This window comes from Urocitellus parryii, chromosome 7 (assembly GCF_045843805.1).
Source record: "Urocitellus parryii isolate mUroPar1 chromosome 7, mUroPar1.hap1, whole genome shotgun sequence".
Taxonomy (NCBI): domain Eukaryota; kingdom Metazoa; phylum Chordata; class Mammalia; order Rodentia; family Sciuridae; genus Urocitellus; species Urocitellus parryii.
The window spans coordinates 36,333,412-36,360,457 of record NC_135537.1 but is presented as its reverse complement, the minus strand read 5'-3'; the positions used below and the strand labels follow the sequence as shown (position 1 = coordinate 36,360,457).

The window sequence follows — 27,046 nt, the reverse complement described above, 5'->3', positions numbered from 1 at the left end:
TTGTAAAATTTATGTTCAGTGGGCCTCCTGTTAGGGAATTTGACTTGGCATATGTCTCTTTCCAAACTTCAAACTGTGTTGTCATCCACACTGTAATCATACCCAAGATGTCTCTTCATGATACTAAAAATGTGAGTATCCACAGAGGTTGGATACAAATGCTAAGCCTATTGTGATGGATTGGAAATATTCACCATTTCTCATCCTGAAAATAAAATGAACCAGCTATGCATTGTTTAAAAAAAAAAAGAAAGAAAAAGAAGTTGTTTCATACCTCCTATGTCCAAGTGTATAGGAAAGGGGGAAATATGAATATCTCATGAGGTGGTTTCTCAAGAAGAAATGAAGATATGTATACATGACATGTACTGAGTGTATAATTCTATAGTATCTGCTTAATAAACATTAAATTAGCATTATTATTGAGAAGAAGAATTAAGATAACCAGTATACCATGTATGTGACAGGAATAAAGGAATAAAAGTAATACAGCATAAATATTTAACAGGAAATTTGTCGTGCTGGTTAGATATCCACTTCAGGGTTAAGAGGTTTCTTTGCCATTATTTATGAAAATGATTATTGAGCGGAATACTGAAGGTGTTTGTATCCGCATTTCATAGATGGATTCTGCCATTTTCACAGCTTAATGAAACATCTAAGGTGCCCTATACTTTTGTGAAAGTGCCATACAAGGTCTCATGAATTGAGGTTACAGAAATCACCATGGGTCTTGCCAGTTAAGATGAGCAGTTATATTTGCGACTCTAGCTCTTGTCCTTGTTTGGACTACCTGTCAGGTAGTTCTGGCTTGTTAAGGTTTCCATAAACCCAAAAGAAATCATGCCAGTATGGATAGCATGTGTGAAATTACCTGTATTTTATTTTGTGATTTTTTTTTTTTGTGCGGGGGAGTGGTGCTGGGTTTTACACCTAGGGCTGCATTACCTACCACTGAGCCACATCCCCAGCCCTTTTTGTTTTTTATTTTGAGGCAGGATATCTGTAAGTTCCTGTGGGCCTTGCCAAGTTGCCTTGGACCTTGCTAAGTTACTGAGGCTGGTCTCAAACTTGTGCTCGCCCATCCTCAGCCTCCCAAATCACTGGGATTATAGTTATGTTCCCCCATGCTCACCTTATTTTGTAATTGAAAAATTATAGTTTTATAATTACATAATTATTTTTATTTGTAATCAGATTATCTCTTTAGTTTTGTTCCATTTAGACAAGCTCTGTATTGTGTGTGATCAAATTAATTAGCAACATTAGATTTACCTATAGCTATACTTAGGATTTTATAGAGGTATTTATATGAATATTTCTTTCTTTTTTTTCTTTGTCCCATAGAAGCTGTAGAAGAAAAAATGTTTGAAGTGCTTAAGGAAGAAGGAAATGAATATGTAAAGGATAAAAACTATAAAGATGCTCTTAGTAAATACAGTGAATGCTTGAAGATTAATAACAAGGAGTGTGCCATATATACAAACAGGCAAGTTCTTTGTAACTTCATATACTTCTTATGTTAAGACTTCTGATTATTTTAAAAGTAATAATTTTAAAAGTATTCTATTAATTAGTGCAATTAATTTACAATAAGGTAATTAGTTGCCAGTGTTTTGGGGTCATGGTTCTAGGAATTTATATGTCAAGTTGTCCTCTGAGTGTTTCTGAAAGAGATGGGACTAAAGAGGTTGCAAAGGGATTGGAAATGTGAGGTGTGGGAGTGACGGGTCCTCTTGAGCTACAGTTGCTGCTTGGGCTGGTGCTGTTCTGATTTGGCACTTCCTGGCTTCCTGGCCTCTGCAGCTATCTGAGCTTGGCATTGCCCAGCGGGGGAGGAATGGGAGCCAATGACTTTTCAAAACAGTGTCTTATGGAGCAGTACGCTTTTTCTTCTGCAGTGCTGAGGGAAAGAACCAGTACCTTTATAGTGTGCGATGGGAACAGGAAGACTATTCTAGAATGCTGCTTGGTTGCCATATGTGGTAGAGAATCTCTCTCTAAGTGGTGATTTGGGGATTTTCAGGGAGCGGTTAGAATCTGGGGTGATAGAGTAGGAGAGGATAGTTGCAGGCTTTCCCCCCTATTTCAGATAACTTCTTGACCTAAGCTATCACCATGTTTTTGAATGTTTTCCTCTGGTGACAATCTTTTAGCCAAAAACCTTATCACTAAATTCTTTGCCCTTCTGTCCATATTACGGGAATGGGCATCACTGGCTGCGCGGTTCTTAGTGAAGACCCTTCCTACCCTGGCTGCAGGGACAGACAGCTTCTCTTCTCCCTCAGCCAGCTTTTCTTATTGTGGTATCTCAGGGTTCAGGAGCTCTCGATCCCTTTTTCAGTTGACTAACTGTCAGGGCCATTTCATCCCCTCTCTCAGTCAGCTCCATTTAGCACTTTGCAAATGTGTCTTTTGAATGTCAGACCCAAACACCCCCTTCCTTCTGTATCAGGGCTGCTCATTACCCCTGACCTCTCTGTTTCAGATGTCAGCAAGCTCAGTGGTCCTACTCTCTACATATCCCTTCAGCGTGAACTGTCTGACCCCTTCAACATCACTCCCCTTCTCTGTGCCTCTGTCATCTCCTGCAAGATCTCTAACACCCTCCATAGTGTGCCTTCATGTTCATGTTCCTGCTTGTCTTGTTCTCCTAAGTTCTCTTGTCTCTGCTCCAGGTAGCTATGGTGATCTTCCTAAAACCTGGCAAACATGTCAGCCCCTATTAAGTCCCTGCAGCAGACCTCTGTTAAAGCTCAGAATACAGCTCAGCCTCCTTGCCCTGATTTGTAAGGACCTTGATCTGGCCTGCCCATTCTTCTGGCTCTGCCCTGCACTGCAGCCATGTGGTGCTTTTCTTAATTCATTAGGAGCCTCATGCTCTCTCCCAGCACAGGTGTGTACACATGCTGTACCTTTAGCCTCCACTGTCCCCTGCCGTCCCCTTGACTCTGTCAACCTAGTGACTTGGATCATTCTCACTTCATACTCTGCATTTCAATTTAAATGTCACTTATTCCAGGAGGTCTCCACTGCTGTCCCTCCTGACTCTGCCCTGTGTGATCTGATGTGATTCTTGGCTGTGTGCTCCCAGAACACCTGTGCAGACTTTATTGCATTTGCTCAGTTTACTTCTGTCTGCACCTGACTGCACCCTTCTTGAGGGCTTTCTTTGCAGTTATATTGCCAGTGCTGTAATTTCATGCACTGCAGGAGAGTTTCACAGCTTGGAGTCATGTGTTCAGTTTCAGTTGAAACAGCTTTGGTGTAGAAACTGACACATTGAACCGTTCTCTGATTTTTACTAGTTGTCTCAGTTTACAGATATGCTATCTTTCCTTTGTTAATGCTATGTTCCCTTGCATTACAACAGAGCCCTCTGCTACCTGAAGTTATGCCAGTTTGAAGAAGCAAAGCAGGACTGTGATCAGGCGCTTCAGATAGATGGTGACAATGTGAAAGCATATTATAGGCGGGCACTGGCTCATAAAGGACTCAAGGTGAGGACATCTGCATTTTCATGTGTAAATTTCTGCTTCAAACATATCAGGTGTTTTCCATGAACATAAATCTCAGGATCAGCCTGGTGATCACCATGCCACCTAGTGGCATGGTGGCACACATCTGTAATCCCAGTGGCTTGGGAGGTGGAGGCAGGAGGATGGTAAGTTCAAGGCCAGCCTTAGCAACTTTGTGAAACATTGTCTCAAAATAAAAAAACAAAAAAGTGATAGAGATGTTGCTCAGTGGCTAAGTGCCCCTCCCCTGGGTTCAATTTCTGGTACCAAGAAAAAAAAAATCATAGGATCATGGAATGGGAAGGAGATGATCTAAGATTTAGTCCTAGAACTATATTAATGAGTCCTAAAGCCTTAGAATAGGTTTCAAATTTCACTCCTAACTATACTATGGATTCCTTCCAACTTTAAGTAAGAATTATCCTCTGCCTTCCTGAGGAGTTTCAGCAGGTTGACTTTAAGAGACCAAAAGGTTATTATTGAATTATTGAAACCACCAGCAGTGCCACTGGTTCCTTCAGCAAAGATTGTGGTTGAGGTAGGGTGGGGGAAAGCATCTGAGTGGAAGATGGGTCACCCAGTGACACAGTGACTACCAGAGATGTAAAGTACATAGTGACGTGAGCCTGAAGCTGGCTGATGGTCTGTGTGGGCTCATACCAGCATTCAACTCAAAGAAAAACCATACCATTAGTTCAGAATAAGGAGGGTGTTATATAATTACACTTTTCCTTATGCAAATTCTGCATGGAAGCTTAATGAATGAGTGTTCCTATATGTAGAAAATAGAGTAACCAGAAATCCCAGAAAATATCAGAAAGCTTCCCGAGCCCCTTTGCTGTCTCTTCCCTTTCCTCTTCATCTAATTTCTATTTTCATAGTTTTGCTTGTTTTGCCATCACTGTAGAGTACACTATTCTTTGGGGTTCTTTTAGTCATTATAACCTGAGATTCATTCATTTTGAGAGTATCAGGAATTGTTTCTTTTATCATTGTTGTGTGAATATCACAAGTTGTTATACATACACCAGTTGTTTCTTGCTTGGGACTTTTATGAGTGAAACTACTATGACATTCTTATGCACATGAACTTGTTCATGAGCTATACAGCCGAAAGTAAGTGGTAGTGATGATGGATAGAGATGGTCAGATCAAGAGAGGCCATGCCAAGGAAGTTAGGCTTGATCCTGCAGGTGATGGGATCAACCTTAGGGGATAAATACTACTGTGACAGATCCAATTTCGGGACAACATAGAAGGTAGATCAGAGAGGGGTCTTTTAATAGGAGTGTAAGTGGGAGGCCACCAAGGTGAGAAGCACATAGCCTAGAGGAAGGAGAGAAGGTATACTTGACAGAGCTTCTGTAACAAAGTGCCACAGATTGAGTGGCTTAAACAACAGAAATTTATTTTCTCACACTCTGGAGGTCTAAGATCATGAAGGGATGGTTTCTTCTGAGGCTTGTCTCCTTGGTATGCAGATGGCCATCTTCTCTACATCTTCACAGTCTTCCCTCCCTGTGTGTCTGTGTCTAACTTTACATTTCTTATAAGGGCACCAATCACATTGGAATAGGGCCCACTCTAACCAACTAGTTTTAACTTAATTATGTTTTTCAAGACTGTCTCCAAATATACTTATATTGTACAGTATTGTAGGTTAGAACTTTAATATCCAAATTTTGGAGGAACAGATTCAGACCATAATAGAAGTTGGTTCAAGGTTGTTTGATGATAAAGTTGGCAGGACACAACAGTGAGATGTCTGGGGTTAGAAGGGAGTGCCACCCAGAGACCTGGGAGGTGCAGTGTGATAATGGAGGGTACACAGGAAGTAGGGACAGGCTTGTGCAGGGAGTAGTTTTGACTTTTTGAGTTGGAGATAGTTCTTTTAATCCCATGCCCATCATTGAAAGGGAAATACCTGGATTTTTCTGGGAGTCATGTTGTTGCTTAGTATACCAGATGAGTGTCATCTGTGTGCGCAGAGTAACCAGGCATTTCTAGATCGAAAATCCGCTCAGACTGCAGTAGAGCCATGTCTGCGCTTCCTGCCAGGATCAGATGGCTCCTTCTGAGAGAGCCATGCAGCTGCACCATATTTACAGTGCCAGTGTCCAGGTGACCCTGATGACCCCTCCACTTTTTTTTTATAGTTTTATTTTATTCATTTATTTTTTATGTGGTGCTGAGGATTGAACCCAGGGCCTCACACGTGCTAGGCAAGTGCTTTCCCACTGAGCCACAACCCTAACCCCCACTCCACTTTTAGTTAGCAAAACTGTTTTGTAAACCTAATGTCAAGATTTCTGGGGCTGGGGTTGTGGCACAGTGGTAGAGTGCTTGCCTTACATGTGCAAGGCCCTCAGCACTATATAAAAATAAATAAATAAAATAAAGGTATTGTGTCCAACTATAACTACAAAAAATAAATATTTAAAAAAAACAGATTTCCTCGATGGTGTGTGGCACCATGAATTAAGAGAGTCCTTCAAAATTTATTTAACTCTTGGAGCTGATGGATTTGGGTAAATGAGGATAAATTTGCTTGACTCATGAATTTATATATGGCCAAACTCTTAGACCAGGTCTACCTTGTACTGGTTGCTTCTTTAATCCTGTTTAGCTGACTCAAGATCAGAAAGTGCACTTAATAAAGGACTGGAATTTTATCCTTGGAATGAATTTTAGAAATTCTATTATGATGCAGAAAAAAAAATCCCATATTTGAGTAATTTTGTCCCATCATATTATGAGACTGGTATCTTGTTCTCTTTTCACTTTTCATAGCTTGATTTATCTGTCCAGTAGGTTGAACTGTGTGCCAAGTGAATTTAATTTTAGAATCTTTAAAGGCTACAATTGCTTATGAAATGTGTCAGATTTCACACCTGGATCAGTTTGCTCAGGGTGAGTGTAACCAGGAATTGGCACAGGTGTCCTATGCCTCCCACTGCACATTCTGCCTTCTCTGATCTTTTTTCTTAGCTGACTTTAGTAGTTTGTGTATGTGTGCAGTTTTGAAAAGTATTTACAGTTGTTCTTCACAAAAAAGGTAATCGATATTTTGTTTTTATTTTCTTATTATGTTTATGTTATGTGGTAGGTTATGTGGTAGGTGTTGTTAGTATAGAGATGAATAAAACAGGGTGCCTACTTAAGGAGTTTACAGCCAATAAGGGATGCTACAAGGCCAAAAATATCAAAGTGAATAATACGCTATAAAATAATGATCAATTTTATAGTTTAAAAATGTCTATTAGGGGGCTGGGGATGTGGCTCAAGCGGTAGCGCGCTCGCCTGGCATGCGTGCGGCCCGGGTTCGATCCTCAGCACCACATACCAACAAAGATGTTGTGTCCGCCGAGAACTAAAAAATAAATATTAAAAATTCTCTCTCTCTCTCTCTCTCTCTCTCTCTCTCTCTCTCTCTCTCTCTCTCTCTCCTCTCTCACTCTCTCTTAAAAAAAAAAAAAATGTCTATTAGGGGTTGGGGTTGTGGCTCAGCCGTAGAGCGCTCACCTAGCACATGTGAGGCATTGGGTTTGATCCTCAGCACCACATAAAAATAAGTAAATAAATAAAACAAAGGTATTGTGTCCAACTACAACTAAAAAAAAAAATTTAAAAAAATGTCTACTAATAGTAAACATTATCACCAACATATATGATTATACCCTTTTTTTTTTAAAGGTCTACGGAGGTTCTTAGCAATTTGTAAAGGCCTCCTTTTGGCCAGTGCCACACTTTATATAAGCTCTGGTCTTCCCACAACTTTGCATGGCTGCTCTCTCTTCAGGTCTTGTTCTCTTGACAACTGTAGCAAAAGGGATCCCCTTCCTTTCTTGTGGGTGTCTGGCACAGCCTTTTCTTTTCTTATTTATCATGACAGTTGGTAATTATTTTATTTTTTCATGTGTTTACTTCTGTTATTGTTCTTTATCATTGGATGTAAGCTCCCACAAGGGCATGACCCAGCTTTGTCCTGCCACAGTATTCCCAGCTGCACACACAGGGTCAGCTGAGTGACCACTTGTGTGGGGGGGTGGACACCCCCCTGCACTACCTCCTTGCCTGGTGCTGTTCTCTCCCTTCCTACTGCCCTGCCCTCTCCCTGCCTCTGTGTTAGTACTTACCCACATTCTCTCGAATTTCCTCCAACCAAGCAGATTGCTTTTCAGGCAGACTTTCTTGAGTGAGTGAAAATGACCACATCAGCTCCTGTAGGTTGGACTTCCATTTCCATGCTGCAGCTCAGAGCTCACAATGTTTATCACCTACCTTCTAGGCACTGCTGCTGTGATCATCTCTTATTTCCTTACACCAAAGTTTCTTCATTTTTAAAGCAGGAACAATGAAAGTTAAGTTAATATTGACAGAGCTTTTGTGAGAATAAAGTCAGCCTTGAAAAATGCTTAGAATGGTAAAAGTTTGCTGTTACCATATTCACACCCACTTGGGGTATAAATACAGTGTCAGTTTTTTTTCCCCCCTAGTAGGTTCTATCTGTGCTGTTGCAACACAGTCGTGTGGAAATTTATCACTAATAGTATATATTAGTTCGTAAACAATTTACCTTTTTTATAAATTAGAGTGGATTTAAGGTTATCCCTTTCAACATGTTACTCTTGCTCTGGCACATTGCTGAGGGAAGGGGTAGGGCTATGGCATTACAGGAATGTCATATAACCACAAACGGAGCTCATCTGTGGCTCAGTCTCCAGTGCATGCTGTTATTAATGTGTCACATATCATTACAATTCTTTGCCTCCTCACAATCTGGTTTAATTAAAATAGTTTAAAGTTCCAGGACATGGTCTGTCACAGCAGACTGATTTTGTGGCATCTGTATCTGCTACCAGAGTCAATGGACCCATTTTGTTATTGTCTCTTAGGTTAAATGTTGACTACCTATTTCAAACAGTAAATAATTTTGAAGGGTTTTATGAGATAATAATATAACTACTACCATTTGTATATCTTTATTGGTTCAAACTATTATTTATTAATTTATTCTTTGGTACAGTCTTGTGAAAATTAGAATAGGGTTTTTGTTATATTTTAAAGATGAGAAAACTTAAGGCTTATCTTACTATGTTGCCCAGATTGGTCTCAAACTGCTGAGCCTAGGTGATCCTCCTGTCTCAGCCTCTTGAGTAGTAGGACTGTCACCCTGCCCAGCTTAGGGTCTTTTTTTGAGTTTTACCACAAGGAGGTAGCCAACATGAGACTCTTCACTCTTTTGTTTGCTTATCGAGATAGATGCCTACCAGGTGTAAGAAAGAGGAAAGCTGTAGTGATACAGAATAGCACGTGGGTTTACTAATTCCAGATTCTGTGCTCTTTCTTCAATAGAGGGGTTTGCTGTATAGTGGGTTATATACTCCTTTAGCTGCAGACTCACACACAGGCGATTTACAAGACCCCCTAGGTACACAGTTTACTTTGTCATGCAGGCTAATGGAGGTCTTGTCTTTTATTTATGAAAATTATTTGTTGTCTTCCCATTTTCAGAATTATCAGAAAAGCTTATCTGATCTCAATCAAGTTCTCCTATTAGACCCAAATATCGTTGAAGCAAAGATGGAATTGGAAGAGGTAACCAGACTCCTCAATATTAAGGATAACACAGCATCATTCAACAAAGGAAAAGAGAGAAGGAAAATTGAAATTCAAGAGGTATTGTATTTGATTATCTTTGAAAGTACTCTTTTGGAAATGTTATACATAACTAAGGTCGTATTCCTTTGACTTCCACAAAATCTTGTTCTTATTCTGTTGATCAGTGAAAAATTTTAGCCAGTGATAAAGACAAAACTTGTCCTTTGCAGTCATAATTAACCATTGTGATTTCCCAGGGTGGGTCCATGGCTGGCATCATGTTTCTTCAGTTCTTCCTTTCTTTGCTGGCCAGTCTGGCCTGCTCGTGGCACTGCTAACACTCCATGGCATATTGGAGCCACAGCCCTTAGCCATCAGGCTTTGCTTCAGGTTAGACCTGGAGAATCCTGACAGAACTGACTTCAGTTTCTGGACCCTAAAAGCCACACCCCATGGAGATTTTCCAGATTTTCTCAGACGTTTTTTAGCACTCTGAAATAAGATTGGCTCATTGGAGATTTTGCACTATCCCAGGATCAAATGTGGCTTTGTGATTTCCAATAATTCAGATGTTTTGCCCTGCCATTAGTGAAGAATGCCAGGCCATGAATCCCTGTACCTTAATGAATACCAATTCTTGGTCTTATATTTCCACTAAGAATAAGACGCTAATAGGTGAGAGAAGCCAGAAGTTTTCTTCCCTTTAAAGAAGGAAGAAAATAACTGTTCTAAGAGATTGAAAAATGTAGTGAACTTCTGTTAAATATAAGGAAATAAGAATAATGGTAAAATTTATCAAGAAAAAGAGAAAAAATGTTATAGGTTTTCATTTTGTGCAACATTTTTATTCAAAGAAAGTTCTGAAAATAAAATTAATAATAATTTCAATGTAAAACAATTTTAAAGTAGTATATATAGAATACATTTATGAATTTGGATTCTTAGAACCTAAAATTCTCTTCCTAAAGAAATTATAGATTTTTATTATAAATTACATACTTCTGACTTAAAACTCAAGTACAATCTACTTGTGGTTTTCAATTTCCATTTTCAAAGGCAACAGAGTATGTGTGGTGACTGTTATTCAGTGTCACTGTATAATTTTTTTTTCTCATGAAGGTGAATGAAGGCAATGAGGAGCCTGAAAGAACCTCAGGGGACATCTCAACTGAATACCTGGCTCCTGAAAAGGGAGGTGGAAGCAGTGGGACACTAGAACACTCCGAGAGACTTGAGATTTCCAAGCCTACTAATGCCTATGAATTTGGCCAGGTTATAAGTGCTATCAATACAAGGAAAGATGAAGAAGCCTGTGCACACCTTTTAGCCATTACTGCACCAAAAGATTTGCCAGTGTTGCTGAGTAACAAACTTGAAGGGGATACATTCCTTCTTCTAGTTCAGTCTCTGAAAAATCATCTTATTGATAAGGATCCCTCCTTGGTGTATCAACATCTTTTGTATCTGAGTAAAGCAGAAAGGTTTAAGGTAAGTGATAAAGTGTTTTATTAATGATATCAGTTCTTTCAGGGTTTCTTATAATGAACTTTTTGCCTTTTTTTTTTTCCTCAGATGATGTTGACATTGATTAGCAAGGGCCAAAAGGAGCAAATTCAACAGCTGTTTGATGATCTTTCAGCCACACCAAACCACCATTTTACTTTAGAAGATGTACAAGCCTTAAAAAGTCAGTATGAGCTTTAACTCAAGGTTACTGTTAGATTTCTTCCATGCATGTGTGCTCCCGTAACACCAACGAATGGTACTGTAATAGAGTTGCATGGATAAAACCTGGCTTAGAAAAGATCCCTTGGTCTGGACTGTAAAACATTTTACTTATTTTTATACACAGAACATGTATATTCTACAATCTGCTTTTTTTAAGTTGTAAATATTTTCTTATGTACCAGAGCCAACATCTTTATATTTAAAAAGTATGTTTAGAACATGTTAAAAATACATTTTAATTTATAGTAGGCATTTTCTTTTAATAACTCACCTGTTAAAAACTTGAGTTAAACTGCATTTCTCTGAGCTATGAGGAAGTTCTATTTAGTTTGATAGAAATGAATTTCTTTAAAAAATTTTTTTAAAGTGAAAGTTATGATTATTCACTTTATAAGATACATATAGATCCCATTTTATACTACTAGTGAATTAAAATCAATTAAAATGAAATGCAACACTGAAATCTATGATGAGGTGATTATTAAATAAATTGTGTTTATCAATGAGAGCCATAAGAGAAACTAATTTTTTCTAATAAGGAAGTATTACCTAATGATTAGAACAAAAATTGCCAAAAGTTTCTACCACTTTTTACTAGATTTTAAAAAGTGACTTACTCGTATATATTGCTTATGTAAGCAAAACATCCATTATATAAACGCAAATTAAGCCTGCATTTATATTTGAATTTTTTCCCACGTTTTTCTCAAATATTTACATGTTCCCTTCCCCTTTTTTGTTTTCTGCTTTTGTGACTATATTTATCCCTGTATTATAAAAGGAAAGTGAAGAACTCATCATATTGAAAACTCTTTGTTAACTGGGCCAAAGTAAAGGTGTTTCTTAACAATAAAACATTCAGGTCTCAGTATGTCCTGTCATTTGTTCCAGTAGTCTACAGTTAATTACTTTTTTAGGGGTGTTTTCTTGTATATTTAAAAGTAAAGATGAAAGATTAATATCACTTTCATTATTTCCATAATCACTGTTACTTTATCTAATCTTTTATAATTGCAGAATATTTTCAAAATCATCAACAGAACCTTTCAAACTGTACTTTTATGAGTGAAAATTTATAACCAAAAAATGTTTCTTCTTTTTTATGTCTAGTTTTTATAAAAGTAAATGATGGACTGTATTACACACTGGTGTACGTACACATAACAGTGTATCTCATATCACCTAGGATGTTGTAGATGTTTTAGTTTGTGCAAGGACACTCCATGGTGTTCACACAACAAAATTACCTCCATTTCTTAGGCTATATTCCTATCATTAAGTGTCAGTTGATTAACTGCTTGCTTTCTGTAAGCACAATGATCTCATCTATGTGGTTGGAAAGGATAAAAGAAAACTCTTCAAATACACCTTCATATTTATACACATTAAGACCCCTCTGGTATTACAGCCAGAAAGCAAGTGGCTGTTCCTTGAGCTCTGGTGGTATCTTCTGGAAATTGGTCATGTTACAACGGTTGCACAGGACTGTTTTTTTTTTTTTTTTTTTTTTTTTTAGGGTGGGGGATACTGGGGATTGAATCCAAGGGCACTTTACCACTGAGCTACTTCCACAACCCCCTTTAAAAATTTTATTTTGAGACAGGGTCTCCTTAAATTGCCAAGGCTGGCCTCAAAGTTGGAATCCTGCCTCATTATAGTATGCACCACTATGCCTGGCTTGTATAGAGACTACTTAGAATAGCAAGCATCTTTCTTCCCCAATTTGTTTTTGTACTGAAAGTGAGTACTGTTGGAGCCTGGCACAAGTAGGTAGATACTTTGTCTTCATTGAATGAATCAATCTAGAGGACACTGCCTTAAATATGCTAATTCCCAGCCAATCCCATAAAACCTCTGATAAGTGGATGCTGATCCATAGTGGGGTGAGGGTTGGGGGTGTCGGTAGGGAAGAATGAAGGAACTTTGGTTTGTGTAGAGGGGAATGAGGGTAGGGGAGGGGCTCTAAAGATGGGAAGGACAGTAGAATGAGACAGTCATTATTACCCCATATACATGTATGATTACACTGCTGGTGTGACTCTGCACCCTGTACAGCCAGAGGAATGAGAAGTTGTGCTCCAATTGTGTACAACATGTCAAAATGCATTCTACCATCACCAAAACTAAATAAAACAAAATTCTTAAAAAGTGCTCATTTCCAGAGCAGATTAGAAGTTCCTATTATAGAGAAGCTGAACATTTCTCAGTCATTCCTGGTATGTTTGCATAGTCACTTGGGAATCTTAATATCTAAAGTCTAGGAGGTTAGGAACCAAAAAAGAGGAAATTGAAATTTGTGACCCAGTGGCTGAGAAGCTGGGCTGTGCAGTAACTAATTAATATATGAATTGTATAAGCATTTTAAGTAAACTGAAACTATGTATATGCTCCCTGAATAAAGCACTGGGGAGCTCTTACCTTTAATAAACTTATACTTAATTTGGGAAAAGTTGTAACACCAAGCATCAATGAAATGCTCAAAGGTCACAGGTATTAAAAAGGATGAGATAATAAGAATATTTTCTAAAATCTATAACAGCTCAGGAAAACTGGATTACTTTACTATAGAATCTCCAGTATCACAGGCACTAAAAGTTACTATTAGCAGGTAGATGGCAGACAAGAGACTAACAAAGCAATTTGAATTGATTTTTTATTTTTCTATAAAGTTTTAATAGTGTCCTAAAGTCACATCCTAAGTATGAAAACTTACTCTTAAAACCTGCCATTTGACCTCTTTCATTTTAGTTTCTTAACCTGTTTTAGGGAAAGGAAAAAGATATTACTGGAATGACTATTTTAAAAAAGACAAGTATTGGCAAGAATGTGGAGAAATTAGAAACTATGACACACTGCTCATGGGAATGTAAAATTGCTTTGGGAAAGTTTGTCAGTTCCTCAAAAAGTCAGAATTACCATTTCACTCAACAATTTCAAAATTCTTGGTATCATATCCAAGAAAGCTGAAAATGCAGAAATTTGTCCATCAACTGATGAATGCATAAACACAAGTGTGTGAAATCCAAGTAATAGAATACTATTGAGCCATAAAAGGAGGAGGAAGTGATAGTGCTGTTTGTTCCATGGTAAACTTTGAAAGCATTAAGAAGACAAAGCTACATTTTATGATTCCATTTATATGAAATGTTCAGAATGGATGCTATTCATAGAAACAGTAGATCGATCAGTGGTTGCCAGGGACAGAAAGGAGAGAAGAATGGGAACTGATTGCTAATGGGTACTGCTAATGAGGTAGTGAAAATGTTTTAGAATTACATAGTGGTAATGGTTGTACAACCTTGTGAATACACCACATTAGAATTGTAAACTTGAGAAAAGTATGAATTTTATGTTATGTGAACCATATCTCAACTTTTTAAAATGAGAAAACAAAAGCAAATTACCTGAGGAAGTGGAAAAGGCAAACTTTGGGTTCTCCAATCAATCCCCAAAGGATATTTACTTGAGCCTGTTGAGAAATTTACCAGGAGGAATAAAAGCTAGGGAAGAGTGACAGACTAAATACCTCCACCCTCTATGATTGGAAATGAGGTTAAGGATATCAACTCTTAACTTTCTATTTAACACTACTGGAGGTTGAGGCCATACAGTAAGGCCCAGAACATTATCAAAGGAAGAAGTAAAACTATTTGCAGACATACGGATCAAAATCAAGTACCAAATTCAATTAAAAACTAGTCAAAAATGAGACATTTTAAAGATCTGTACACTGAAACTACGAAGCATCATTGAGAGAACTAAAAAAAAAAAAAAGGATAGATCTGTTGACTGATTGGAAGACTACTGTTAAGATGCAAACTTTCCCCCCACATTGATAGTCAATGTCCCAGCAGGCTTTTTGGTAGAAATCTACAAGCAGATTGCAGTCTAAAGGTAGTAATCAAGTCGGTGGGAATGGGACAAGTAGTGCCCATCACAAATGGTTTTACTTTTGGAAAAATAAAATTGGACCTCTATATTATAATAAATGCCAAGATAAAATTCAAGACAGACTAAAGCAAATATAAGAAATTAAATAAAAATCTAATAAGAAATCCAGAAAGACAAAAGTACCATTTAGGACTAGGAGAGAACTTAAGGTGATAAAAAAATTACAAGGTCTGAATATTACAATTAAACATATTAATGATATAGCTTTCACATTATAAAAAAATAAAAGATAAAATGCATGGGTGAAGATGAGGCAGGAGGATCACGAATTCAAAGCCAGCCTCTTAACAGCAAGACCCTGTCTCTAAATAAAATACCAAATAGGACTGGGAATATGGCTCAGTGGTTGAATGCCCTAGAGTTCAACCCCCAGTACCAAAAAAAAAGAAAAAAAAAGGGGGGGTAAAGAGTATATGGGAACTCCGAACTATCTTTGCAACTTTTCTCTAAGTTCAAAAATATTCCAATAAAAATTTTACTCAAGAATAAAATAGAATGCACAAAAAAAAATGGAAGAAAAAAGCTGTTAACAAATAGTCAAATAATAGATTTGGAGAAAAATGTAGTAAGTCAAACTGATAATAGCTGTAATATACAAAGATCACTTTCAAACTGACAAGAAAACAACCCCAAACAGGGAAAGCATATAATAGCAAATTTAAATACCCATATCCCCCAAAAGACAAAATATGAACAGATATACAAATTTACTAGTCAGGAAAACATAAAATCAGGTCATAGATAACTAAACAGTCTTGCAAAAATTACAATTAACCTAATTGCTGGTGGAATGCAGAAATAAGGAGACTCATGTAGTACTAAGTAGATTGTAAATTATTCTGATGGTCTTTGTTGGAAGAGAATCTGTACTCGAACATAACCATTTGATTTCCACCAATCTACCACTCATAATTAAAACTATCAGAAAATAAAGGACATATTAGGATGTTTCCTAGAGGGTTTTCTAGTAAGGAAAAAATAAGCAGAAACAAAGTGAGTGTTCATCAATATGAGAATGTTTGAATAATTATAGTAAACATATTTATACTATATAATTTTAATACAGCCATTAAGAAGAATGAATTGGTGGGCTGGGGTTGTGGCTCAATGGTTGAGTGTTCATCTAGCACACACTGAGTTCGATCCTCAGCACCACACAGAAATAAAATATTGTGTCCACCTAAAACTAAAAAATATTTTTTAAAAAGGATGAATTGGAGCTATTATAGAAGACTAGGACAGACTTCCTTAACCCATTTTGTCCCACTGTCTCCATGTGAAATAACCTATTAAAACTTTAGTATACATTTATGTAATATAAAATTATATATTATATAATTATATTAATATAATATATAAGGTCTAATTTTAGTTTCCTAACTATTTTAATATCACCTGTGTCAATTTCATTGAAATATTCACAGAATTGAAAACTCAGGATCTAAGAAAATATTGGGAAAATAATCAAAGAATATATGCATTGTATGACTATATAAACATGGAGAGAACTATTGCTTTATAAATATGAGGTCATTTGTGTTGGTTATGGGAGAACTTAACGTGACAAGAGGGGCAGAGCAGAGAAAGGGGAAAACAAAGAGGAGAGGAAAGGGAAAAAGGGGCAAGAGAGAAATAAATTCTTTTGTGCACATTTTATTTAGACGTTCTATAATAACTGCCTCTAAAACATCTGTTTGTTACCTCTAAGGCAATCATTTCTTTATGTGGTTGAAAGCATTACATTTTATTTAAACAAACAGAACAAAAGCCCCCAAAAAGCAAAGTTAAAATGCCTTGGCTGTATCAGCCCTGAAAAATTATGTTCCAGTGGCTACCATACATTCTAGAACATTTAAAAACAAATTTGGTATAAAGCCTTGTTAAAAATGACTACTTTTCAGCCACTAGTAAACACCTTATTTAATTGGACAATGTTATGAAAGACACCAGTCACCAACTCTGAGGCAATAACTCAAAAACATCTTCATTCCCTTTCAGTTATTCTGTTGTACCACAGCATATTATCCTTAATTTCCTCTTCAAATATAAAGTGAATACTCCAAGTACAGGAAAAACAAAAAGGAAAGATAAGATCCTTGACTTTAAGAGTCTACAGGTTGTTTTTGTTTGCTTGTTTGTTTAAAATTTGCTTTCCTAGCACATTGAATTCAGAATTCAGAATCTGGAGGTACCTGTTCACAATCTGGCATAGTATCTAAGTTTTACCTCCTTCACACAGGACAAATGGTAGCAGAAATAGGTGCTCCAATGCTATCCAGGAAAAATGCTGGAGAGAAAAAGAAAAAAGTAAAAGCCAGACTATCCTGTTGCCACCAACACACACACATCATAGAATTAGCAAACTCTGTTACAGAGAAAAGAACTTGCCATTTCTTATTGCTCATATAACATAGATGAAATCAAGCTGGTTACCAATCCTGAAAACCTGGCTCTCCATGGTTAAAAAAGCAAGCAAACAATTTAAACCCTGATGGCATTATCATCAAGTTCTACCAAACCTTCAAAGAAGACATGATCCCAATCTTACACATTCTAATAACTGAAGTTCATCCTAGGTTAATGTTCAAAAAATCACATTCACCACAGAAGCACATTAAATGAATAAATCAAATTATGTAACTGATGCCCCTCCCTAAAAAGCAGATAATAAAATTCAACATTTTCCAAAGTAAGAGCTCTTGACACACTAGGAGCTGGAAAAGAACTGACTAAATTTGATAAAGAATACCTATAAAATATATGCAATTAATATCATAGTTAAAACAATGAAAGGTTCCCTTTGAAATTATTAAATCAACAATGACTCCTACAACAAATTATACCCTAGGAGTCCTAGACAGTGCTAATGGACCAGAAGAAGAAATGATGCAATGACCTAAGAAACAAAACATCTTGAATCTCAGCCCGGCCACTTTACCAGTTATGCAAACTCCAGGCCAAGTACTCAATATCACTGTTTCTCAGTTACCTTGTCTATATGTAATATAGTGGGGGATAACATGTACTCCTTTTACAGGGTTGTTCTGAGGAGTAAGTTAATATTTTTAAAATGCTTAGAAAGCATTTGATACTTCAAGGTGCTGTAAAAGTGTGGTTTTTTTTGAAGAGAGAATTTTTTAATATTTAATTTTCAGTTTTCGGTGGATACAACATCTTTATTTTATTTTATGTGGTGCCGAGGATCGAACCCAGCGCCACGCGCATGCCAGGCGAGCACGTTACTGCTTGAGCCACATCCCCAGCCCTTGTAAAAGTGTTTTTTAAATAAATAAATTCACAGATGATGATATATACACAGATATCCCAAAGAATCTGGAGAGAAAATTATTGGAATTAAAAGTGGTTATTTTAAGAGGTTTATGTAAATGTAAAGTGCCAAAACAGCCACGACACCCTACAAGAAAAATGGGGTGGCAGACTTACCTATTGGATATCAAATTCAAATTCCAAGATTGATGTCTCAGTGGTCCATTAACTTATTTGAAGATCTGTTTCTGAAATGCTCATTCACCAGGTGTATCTACACAGCCCTTCCTAACATCCTTTACATCTTCGTCCTATAAGCAGAGACCTTTCTTGTTTGCTCTATATAAAACAGCACCATTTCCACAAATCCCCAGTACCTCTATTGCCCCCTCCTTGCATTTTTCATAGCAACCATCATCTGACATTATTTTAAGCTATGTGTACTTTTATTATTTTTGTCTTTCTCCCAGCTATAAGCTCTTTGTAGCCAGAATGGATGTTTAGCACCATGATACATAATTTCAGCATCTGTTACTTGGTTGAATGACAAAACAGGTAGAAATCACAAAAATTCCGATTAGCATACCAAATACATATAGTGATTCAACTTGAACTAAATTTGCAAACTCACTATTCATCTATTCAACAGTTACTACTCAACCAATGTAACTCTCCTTAAGTTTAGAATACTATTTTTAACATTCAAAACCAATAAGTAAATACTAGATTTTAACATGATATATTGTACTTAAATGAGGGAAATATATGAAATAACAAATCTACCCAAAGGAACCATATAAAAATATAGTATTGAAACTCTTTTCAGAGACTGAAAGGAAAGGCAAAACAATCTATGGAGCATGAGTTATTCTGCTCATAGGAATTAAATCCTCTGATGGGTTTCAACATATACTTTATCCTTTAGTGATCCATGTCTATATTTAACCAGACTAATGCTATGGAAATTATTAACATATTTACAAAATTAACCCACTTACAGCAAAAATTAGTTGACAGGTTATGCAAATTTAACATAAAGATAATTCAGTGTTCTGAAGCTAAATATTTGTTAATTTACAGAGAATCCAGTTAAACTAGAAGTCTATATAATCAGCAGTAGGGTAGTATACTATTATAATTTTTGTATTTTTTTTTCCCTCTGTCAGTACCATGTGATTTTTCCTTCAGGTCTTAAAAGAAAACAAGTGGGGAGGGTGAAATGAGTGCAGGCCCTCCAATGTGTTACCACTTTTGCTGTATTCTTTCAAAGTTCATTTAGCTTTCATCTTTAGCCTTTTACAGAAATGTAAAGGCAGTCATATTCAAACAGATTATTTTCATGAAGTATTAACTATGTGCCAGGAAAACAAAAACAATCTGTGCATTTTATAGAGGCTATAAGAACAGAAAGTACTTGGAAAAAAAAAAGGAGTAGAAAGTACTTGATAAACTATTAGCTTGAATTTAAATGGTTCTAGTTTCATAATCTAATGGTTCTTTTTAAGTAGCCAAGATCTTTTTACTTGTTTAAGATGCATATTTGTAACATGATTCTTTTCCACAACTCAATGATAGATCTACTTATCAAACTCAGTGAATTTATCTTAAGAAATGAAATTATGTTGACAAATCATCTTCCTTTGAGGGGAAATTCCAGGAATTGAGATGAAGAAAGGATAGTTTTTAATCATGGTTTTTTGAAAAGTCCAGCAAACTAAACTTTTGAGCTGAGAAAGCAGATTGTCTCAATGGCTTGCAATATTTATGAATATCACCATATAACAAATAATATTCCATTATAAAAACACATGTACATACACTAAAAGGCAGTAACACATTAGTATTTACATTTATTTCACATATGCAGTTTACACACTCATTACTGAACAAAACTGGAATGCAAACAAATATACAAATACCATTAATAAGCATTATCAAATAAAATAACTGGCACTAACTAGTGTTATAAGCATATTAATGGACCTGGTGAGGAAAAGTGATGGAAGAAGACTGCAGCCCATGACATTTTTCTTTTTTATCAAAGAAAATGCTCAGTAGCACCATAATGGTAATACTTAAAAGAACACATAAGATGGAACTTTTTAACTGTTATCATTGAGGTTAACCTGCTTTATTTAAGTGAATTATACAAGAAGTTAATAGTACAGGCAGTATTCTGGCCAACTTCTGCTTATGTCAGCTAAACATCTTCCATAAACAAAAGGAAATAAAGCCAACCATACATGGACCTTTTGTACTTGGTACAAGCTCTGCACCTGTGCTTTGATGTCATCATTGCAAAAGATACATGTTTTAAAAACTGAGGTTACCTAAAGTTATTCTCTAAAGCCTGAGTGTATCTTTGGTAGGCTAATACTTATTCAGTATTGTTATTAATCACATTCATTTTTCTCTATTTCCTGTATTTTTCTATATAATCCAAGGTGACTAAAGAGGACAGTATGGAAAACAACACAGCAAAATCCTCAAATAACTAGGCCCTTAAAACCCAGTCTATCCCAAAGGCACCAAGAATCAATGGGGTGCAAATTACCCCTTAGTAAAAGGGGACATTTTTGTGATACTTATAACCTAATGGGATTTAATTTTGCAGTCATATATATCTTATTGTTGTCAGTACATTTAATTACCTACCTTTACATTTTTCTTCTAAAATGGCATCAACAATATGAGATATACAGAGTACCAGGTGTTTCTATTTCAAAGTTGTGCAAAAACTGCCACAATCTTGCTCAAAGTGTCTAAGTATCCAAATGGTTGCAAATGGGCTGCATTAAGCTTTATATATCCACATTGCATGTGAAGAAAAAAATGAAATTCAAGCCCAGTTATGAACAGAAATGTTACAAAGAGTATCATATATCCAGAATAACCTGCCAAGTTATCCCTTAGTGGTTTCAATAAAATATCACTAACCACTGATCCCTAAGCCTCAAGTTTACTTCATAAGAATGCTGTAGAACTGGAACTGCATTAGTATTTTATACTGATTATAAATTAAGCCAAATTTCTATCTAAATACACAGGTGTGTGCATCAAGCAATGTTTTGTGACAAGCACACAAAACATGCTTTGCTCTTAAGATTTACTATTCTTATAATAATGCACTTTTAAAGCCTTCATTTCATAGTTTGGTAATTAAGATTCACATGAAACACAATGCTTTGCTGAACAGAGAAAATGTTATCTGCATTATGATTATGAAACCTAGCTTTTGCTAGTAACTTGAAACTTAAAAGTAGTCACATATATATAGTTCAACCAGCTCCAAACAAGGTTGTTCAGTGGTAACAGTTTTGCAGCATTTAAGGGCTAAATTTCAGTCTGAATTGCAACTTTTAATTCCATTGTCTGATGTGAGTGGTTGTTGTTTGTTTCTTTTAGTGCATCACCAAAATATAAATCAACATTAGGTTTTATTCCACTGTTACCATGTTCTTCAGCAGTCTGATTCAGTTGTGGAACTTCTGAACAGGAACCAGTTTTGGTAAGCAGAGAAATACTACACTGATGTGGAGAATTCTCCAAGCGGTCATTTTCTACCTCAGGAAGAATGTTAACAGTAGCAAATCGGGCATGATAATCACTGGAACCATGACTACAGGAAGTTTTCATGCTTTCTAGATCAGAACAACTAAATTCAGAAAAATGACTAGAGTGCGAATCTGCTACAGATGGCATACTGTCACTGAGGGATGGAGCCTCAAATTCACTTGAGTTCGTGCTCTGTTGTTCTAATAACTGTGCATCCATGTCCTCTCTGGTCTCGTTTATCTTCATGTTACCCTTTTTCCTCAATTTCCCACTTTTTGATTTTTTCCCTGCTGTTGCTTCTTTGGACCACTTGGTGGCACTGGATTTACCTTCAGGCAAGCCACTGGATGAACCACCAGCATGACTTCGGGTGGCACTGCCATCGTCCACACTACTACTTCCACTGTTGTGCCTGAATTTGGATGGTTTTGATTCAATATCTACTTGTACTTCCATACTGTTGCCTTCTCTAAAACATAAAAGTACCAAATATTAAAAATATTTTTAGTTTCCTTCTTATATTTACTCAGATAGTAAAGGGGAAGGGTTTTGTATGAAAAAATGAAAAATCCAAATACTATATATAAAAGCTATCAGAATATATTAATGCAAGACACATTCTACTAAAATAGAACTATTTGAAATAAGAGGTCTGTCTCTATAATGCTTCAATTTTTAAAAATAGTAGACATATTGTGCTGTTCTAGGCATTATGCTACTGTTCCCCATTTAAGAATAGCTTTCCTGAGATACAATTTACATATCACGAAATTCACCCACTTAGAATACACAATTCAGTGTTTTTGAGTATCTTAAGAATTGTATAACCATCATCACCATTGAACTTATCATCCCCAAAAGAAACCCTGTACCCATTAGCAGTCAGTTCCCATTCTTCTCTCCTTTCATCTCCTGGAAGCCACTAATCTACTTTCTATCTGTGTGAATTTGCCTTCTCTGGACATCTCACCATTTTCTTTCCCCAGAGAATATAATAATTCATCATCATTACTTCCTGACATTTTTGCCCAATGATAGGGATAAGTTGATTTTAAATACTTTTGAATTTATAACTAGTTTTTCCTTACTTGTCCAGTGGGATGTAGGAATTCAGAATGGATCCCGCCATTGCTTTGGTGCTGGCATTGTCACTAACTGTTCCCAAGCTGACTGTACCAGATTCTCCACTTAGACTGTACCGTTCTTTCTGTACATCTGCTTGTACTTCCAACCTTAAAGAGGAGGGTATGACATAAAAACCAAAACACTACTGTAAATATGTATCATTAAACAATTCAATTGAGAGCCTTAGTGAAAATATGTGATATGGTCCACGCATATAATTTCAGCTACACAGAAGGCTGAGGCAGGAGGATATCAAGTTCAAGGCCAGTCTGGGCAACTTGGTGAGATCCTGTCTTAAAATACAAAAAATAAAAAAGGTTGGGATGTAGCTTAGTGCCCCTGGGTTCAATTGTTGGTCCAAAAATAACAACAACAAAAAAAACCCTTCATAATGAGATGTTATTTTAGACACCATTATCTTTTTAGTTTCCTCTTAATTCTACTGAACCAGCACACTAAACAGTACCAGATATCCAAATGGACTGTGAAAAATTGGCTGTATGCCAAGTAAGGTTTTAAGAGAAAAAAATAAAAAAAGGATACAACAGATTTTAACTTAAATATGCTCTATTACTTTCACTCAGAATGTGGTACTCCTGCAATGTTTCAACACAAATGTTAGAATACATTATCAACCATTAATCATGACAGATCAGTGGGTCAAAAAATCCTATAATAAAGATAATTATTACATATAACATCTGAAATCATTTATCTTTAAATCTACTTATTTTTACAGTGCTGGGGATTGAGCCCAGGGTTTTGCACATGCTAGCCTTCGTGCCATCCCCAGCCTGCATCTGACTTTTAAAATAACAGATAATAATATACAACACAACTTGAGTTTTTGTTCAAATGCAAACCTCCTAAAAGTAAGATAAATATGACTGATTTATCCTTTAATTCATATATTGTCCTCTACATTAAAAGAAACAAGGCTAGGGCTGAGGTTTTTGATCAGTGGCCGAGCGCTTGCCTTGTACATGTGAGGCACCAGGTTCAATCCTCAGTACCACATGAAAATAAATAAACAAAGATATTGTGTCCATGTATAACTAAAAATATATTTAAAAAACCCAAGGCTAATAAAAAGAAATAAAGAGTCCTGAATATGGCTATTGGTGAGAAGTGACCATTATTAACACCTTAGGACCCAGGCAGACCATCTGGCCCCAGTTCATCATCCCTGGATATCCTGATTCAACCTGTTCCCCAAACCTCAGCCAAAATCATGTCCTAACACCCAGTTGTTGTTACTCCCAGAATAAAGGTCTAGGCTAAGCACAGCCTATTCTCTAGTGTACACTTAAGTAACTCCAGCATTACTTTATAATATAAAATCTGACCAGTGCATTGAAAAATAGGCAGAATGCTATTTCTTAGATTTAATTTTATACCCACATTATGGGTATACTGTGACAGAAAATTCAAATACAATAAAAATCCCTTTTCTGTGTGCAACTAACTTTTATTTAACATCACTACTAGCATAATCACCATGCTCTGTGTTCAAATTTCTCCTCATATACTTGATATCTCATACTTAATAGAAGGCCAAAACAAGTCAAAACAGTTATTTCTTACCGGTTGAAACAGTTTACCATGGCACTTCCTGACAGACTCCCTGTTATACTAGCTCCAGCTAGTGCCATGGTGCTAGCTGTTTCACTCAGGTTGTCTCGAATGGCTCCTATTCGATCCATGTGGCTTCCACTTGCACTCAAACTGCCAGTCAGACCACCGACACTTCCCTCCCCTATGCTAGGATTGTGTCTTGCTTCTGCCACTGATGTTGTGTCTAAACGCAAATAATAAAATAAATAAGTATGATTATTAATTTCCCCCTTCTTGAATTTCTCCATGAAATTCAAATTCAAATTCTTTCAAATTATATGGAGTATAAAAAACACACAGGAATAGAAAATATGTCTGCAGTCAAGGACATGTAATTATGGGAAACATCTGAGAAAGTATAGCTGGCTCAGGGACTAGCCCTCAATTTTAAATGGTCACCAATTTCTCAAGAAATCCAAAAGATTCAGAAATTCTATAATGAACTGATTATTGACAAAATTAGCTGAATTTGGAGGAAAATGATCCAAAAGTTTTCATTAAGGTTGTCATCTGAAGAGTTTAAAGAATGGGCCAAAAGTTGATTTCTAGATATAGGTCACAGTTCTTATTATAAGCTATTATCAGATCTGATAACACTATATTCTAATCTCATAGTACTTTCACATGTTTTTTATTGAAGGGTTCACTTATTCATAGGATTTGAGTTCTTATAACACATCTAACCATATGGTGATGAAAGTTATGTGAAAAAGAGGTAAAGGAAGTGAGAATGATTAAGAAGTGCATGTCTATATTTCTGGGCACCATTTTATATAATGTGATCAGAGAAGACCTGTTTGATAAGGGAACACTCACAGAGACTCAAAATAAGTGTAGTAACCCATGAAATTATCTATAGGAATTATAATCCAGGCAGAGGGAACTGAAAGTTTAAAAGCCCAGAAGCAGGACCATGTATGGCATCCTCAAAAGTCAAGGATAGATGGCTTAAAAAAGGACAGTGAAAAGAGATGAGTTCAGAGACAAAGTCAGGGTAGATCATGTGGGGCCTTTTATGGGCCAAGATAAGGGGCTCCTTGAACCAACAGAATTAGAAGTTAGTGGAGAAGTTTTGAGCACAACAAAGGAATGATAAAAGGTGTGACCATGGCTGCACTGTGGGATATTGAGGGGAAGCTGAGAAGCTGACAATAGTTAAAGAAAGGTTAATAGTTTGGACTAATGCAATAGCAGAGTAACAAGTGGTTAGATTATGGCCAAACAATGAAAGAAGCATCTTAATTTGCTGATAAATCAGATGTAGGGTAGGAAGGGGTTAACGGGAGTCATCATAAGTAAATGTTTTTGAACCAAGCCACAGGAAGAATAGAGAAGCTAATTCATGTGGTTAGTATGACAGAGGGAAGAATAGGTTTTCAAAGCAAAGAGTTTGGTTATAGACTAATGGAGCTTGAAATTCTTGTTTAATATCCAAGTGCAGAGTAAAGAGAAGAGTTAGATAAACAAGTTTGAAGTTTAGGGGAGAGTTCTAGCCTAGACATAAATTTACAGAGGCCAGTGTATGTATTTTTTAGTAGATGACCTAGAGAGTGAGCGTAGATAAATAAGCTAAGTCTTAGAACTGGGCCCTAGGAAATTCAAACATTTAGAGATTAGGAGAGGAAAATGATGGATAAGAGGGGCTGGGGATTATTTTTCATCTATTTGCCTAATTATTTCCCTGTGACAAATTTATATAACAAAAATTGCTGGAATATGAAACATGTGCTTTAAATTTATTAATTTATACTACTATTGATAGCCTACAAAGGCCTTTTTCTTCATCTCACCACTACTTTAATTTATATTTCTTTGAATAACACTGGGTTAAAGATATTTTTGACATTCTGACATCTTTTAACTGCATTTCTCTTCATATCTTTTTCTTAATGGTTTGTAATGTATTAGGCAAAACATACGATGAAAAATGTAAGATTTTTAAGGCACTATATATATTCCTGCTAGAAGTTAGGCATCCAGAACTATTCCACCTTCTTTCATCCATATACATTCCACAAATGGACTTCTGGATGAACCCTATTAAGCTTCATATAAGGATAAAGAAAATTCTGACTTGCCTGTTATCTTTGGCTCCCCCTACTTAAATCTATTAATAAGCCTATTTTCTTTGTTTAAAGGACTTACTTACCTACAGCTGTGTTAGTTCCACCAACATTTATATCATTTTCGTCATCAAATTCAATCCTGACTCCTTTTCCATTGCCTGTCGAGACTCCACAACCTCCACTTCGGCAGAGAGAAATTGGAACAACGCCATAGACATAAGCTAACATAATGGGTACACCAATACCTAAAGAAGAATTATATTAGACATTAGAAATTTTAAAAAATCACATAAATACGAAGTTTAGAGAAAATATTTTCGAGAGAAAAATCACAAGAAAAAAAATGCTAGGATTCTGAAGATTTGGGTGGAACACTTTTGTCAAACATGGATTTATCCAGCTCTTAAAGGATATAAGCAAATTCAAGGCTTTCAGATGACACAGAAGAGCCAGGTCTCTGAATTATATTTTGGGGAAGGGGCTACCAGTCACTAATACTTTATCAACTACCCAAAGGGTGGGCTCCTGAGTCTATTCAGTCTATTACTGAATGAGAGACTTTCTTTGGTTCAACTTAATTGTATTTAAAGGTGAATTTAAAAAGTACCCCTCAGATCTTCA

At 36.3% G+C, this 27,046-nt stretch overlaps 2 protein-coding genes across 3 annotated transcripts in view; one reads left to right on the top strand and one right to left on the bottom strand.

The window, feature by feature from the left end:
- The window catches only part of Spag1 (sperm associated antigen 1), a 60,160-nt gene extending 48,394 nt beyond the window's left edge, over positions 1-11,766 (top strand). Inside the window, exons 14-18 of the mRNA XM_026384904.2 lie at positions 1,357-1,489; positions 3,374-3,500; positions 9,033-9,197; positions 10,239-10,607; positions 10,692-11,766. Coding sequence (XP_026240689.2) covers positions 1,357-1,489; positions 3,374-3,500; positions 9,033-9,197; positions 10,239-10,607; positions 10,692-10,823 — 926 coding nt within the window. The 3' untranslated portion in view covers positions 10,824-11,766. The remainder of the gene's footprint in view (positions 1-1,356; positions 1,490-3,373; positions 3,501-9,032; positions 9,198-10,238; positions 10,608-10,691) is intronic.
- Positions 11,767-21,311: 9,545 nt separating this feature from the next.
- Positions 21,312-27,046, bottom strand: part of Rnf19a (ring finger protein 19A, RBR E3 ubiquitin protein ligase) — a 45,479-nt gene continuing 39,744 nt past the window's right edge. For both annotated transcript variants that reach the window (XM_077800579.1, XM_026384916.2), the window contains 4 exons: positions 26,509-26,670; positions 24,330-24,543; positions 22,709-22,852; positions 21,312-22,089 (listed from right to left, as the gene is read on the bottom strand). In XM_077800579.1, the coding sequence (XP_077656705.1) occupies positions 21,399-22,089; positions 22,709-22,852; positions 24,330-24,543; positions 26,509-26,670 (1,211 nt within the window). In that variant the 3' untranslated portion in view covers positions 21,312-21,398. The remainder of the gene's footprint in view (positions 22,090-22,708; positions 22,853-24,329; positions 24,544-26,508; positions 26,671-27,046) is intronic.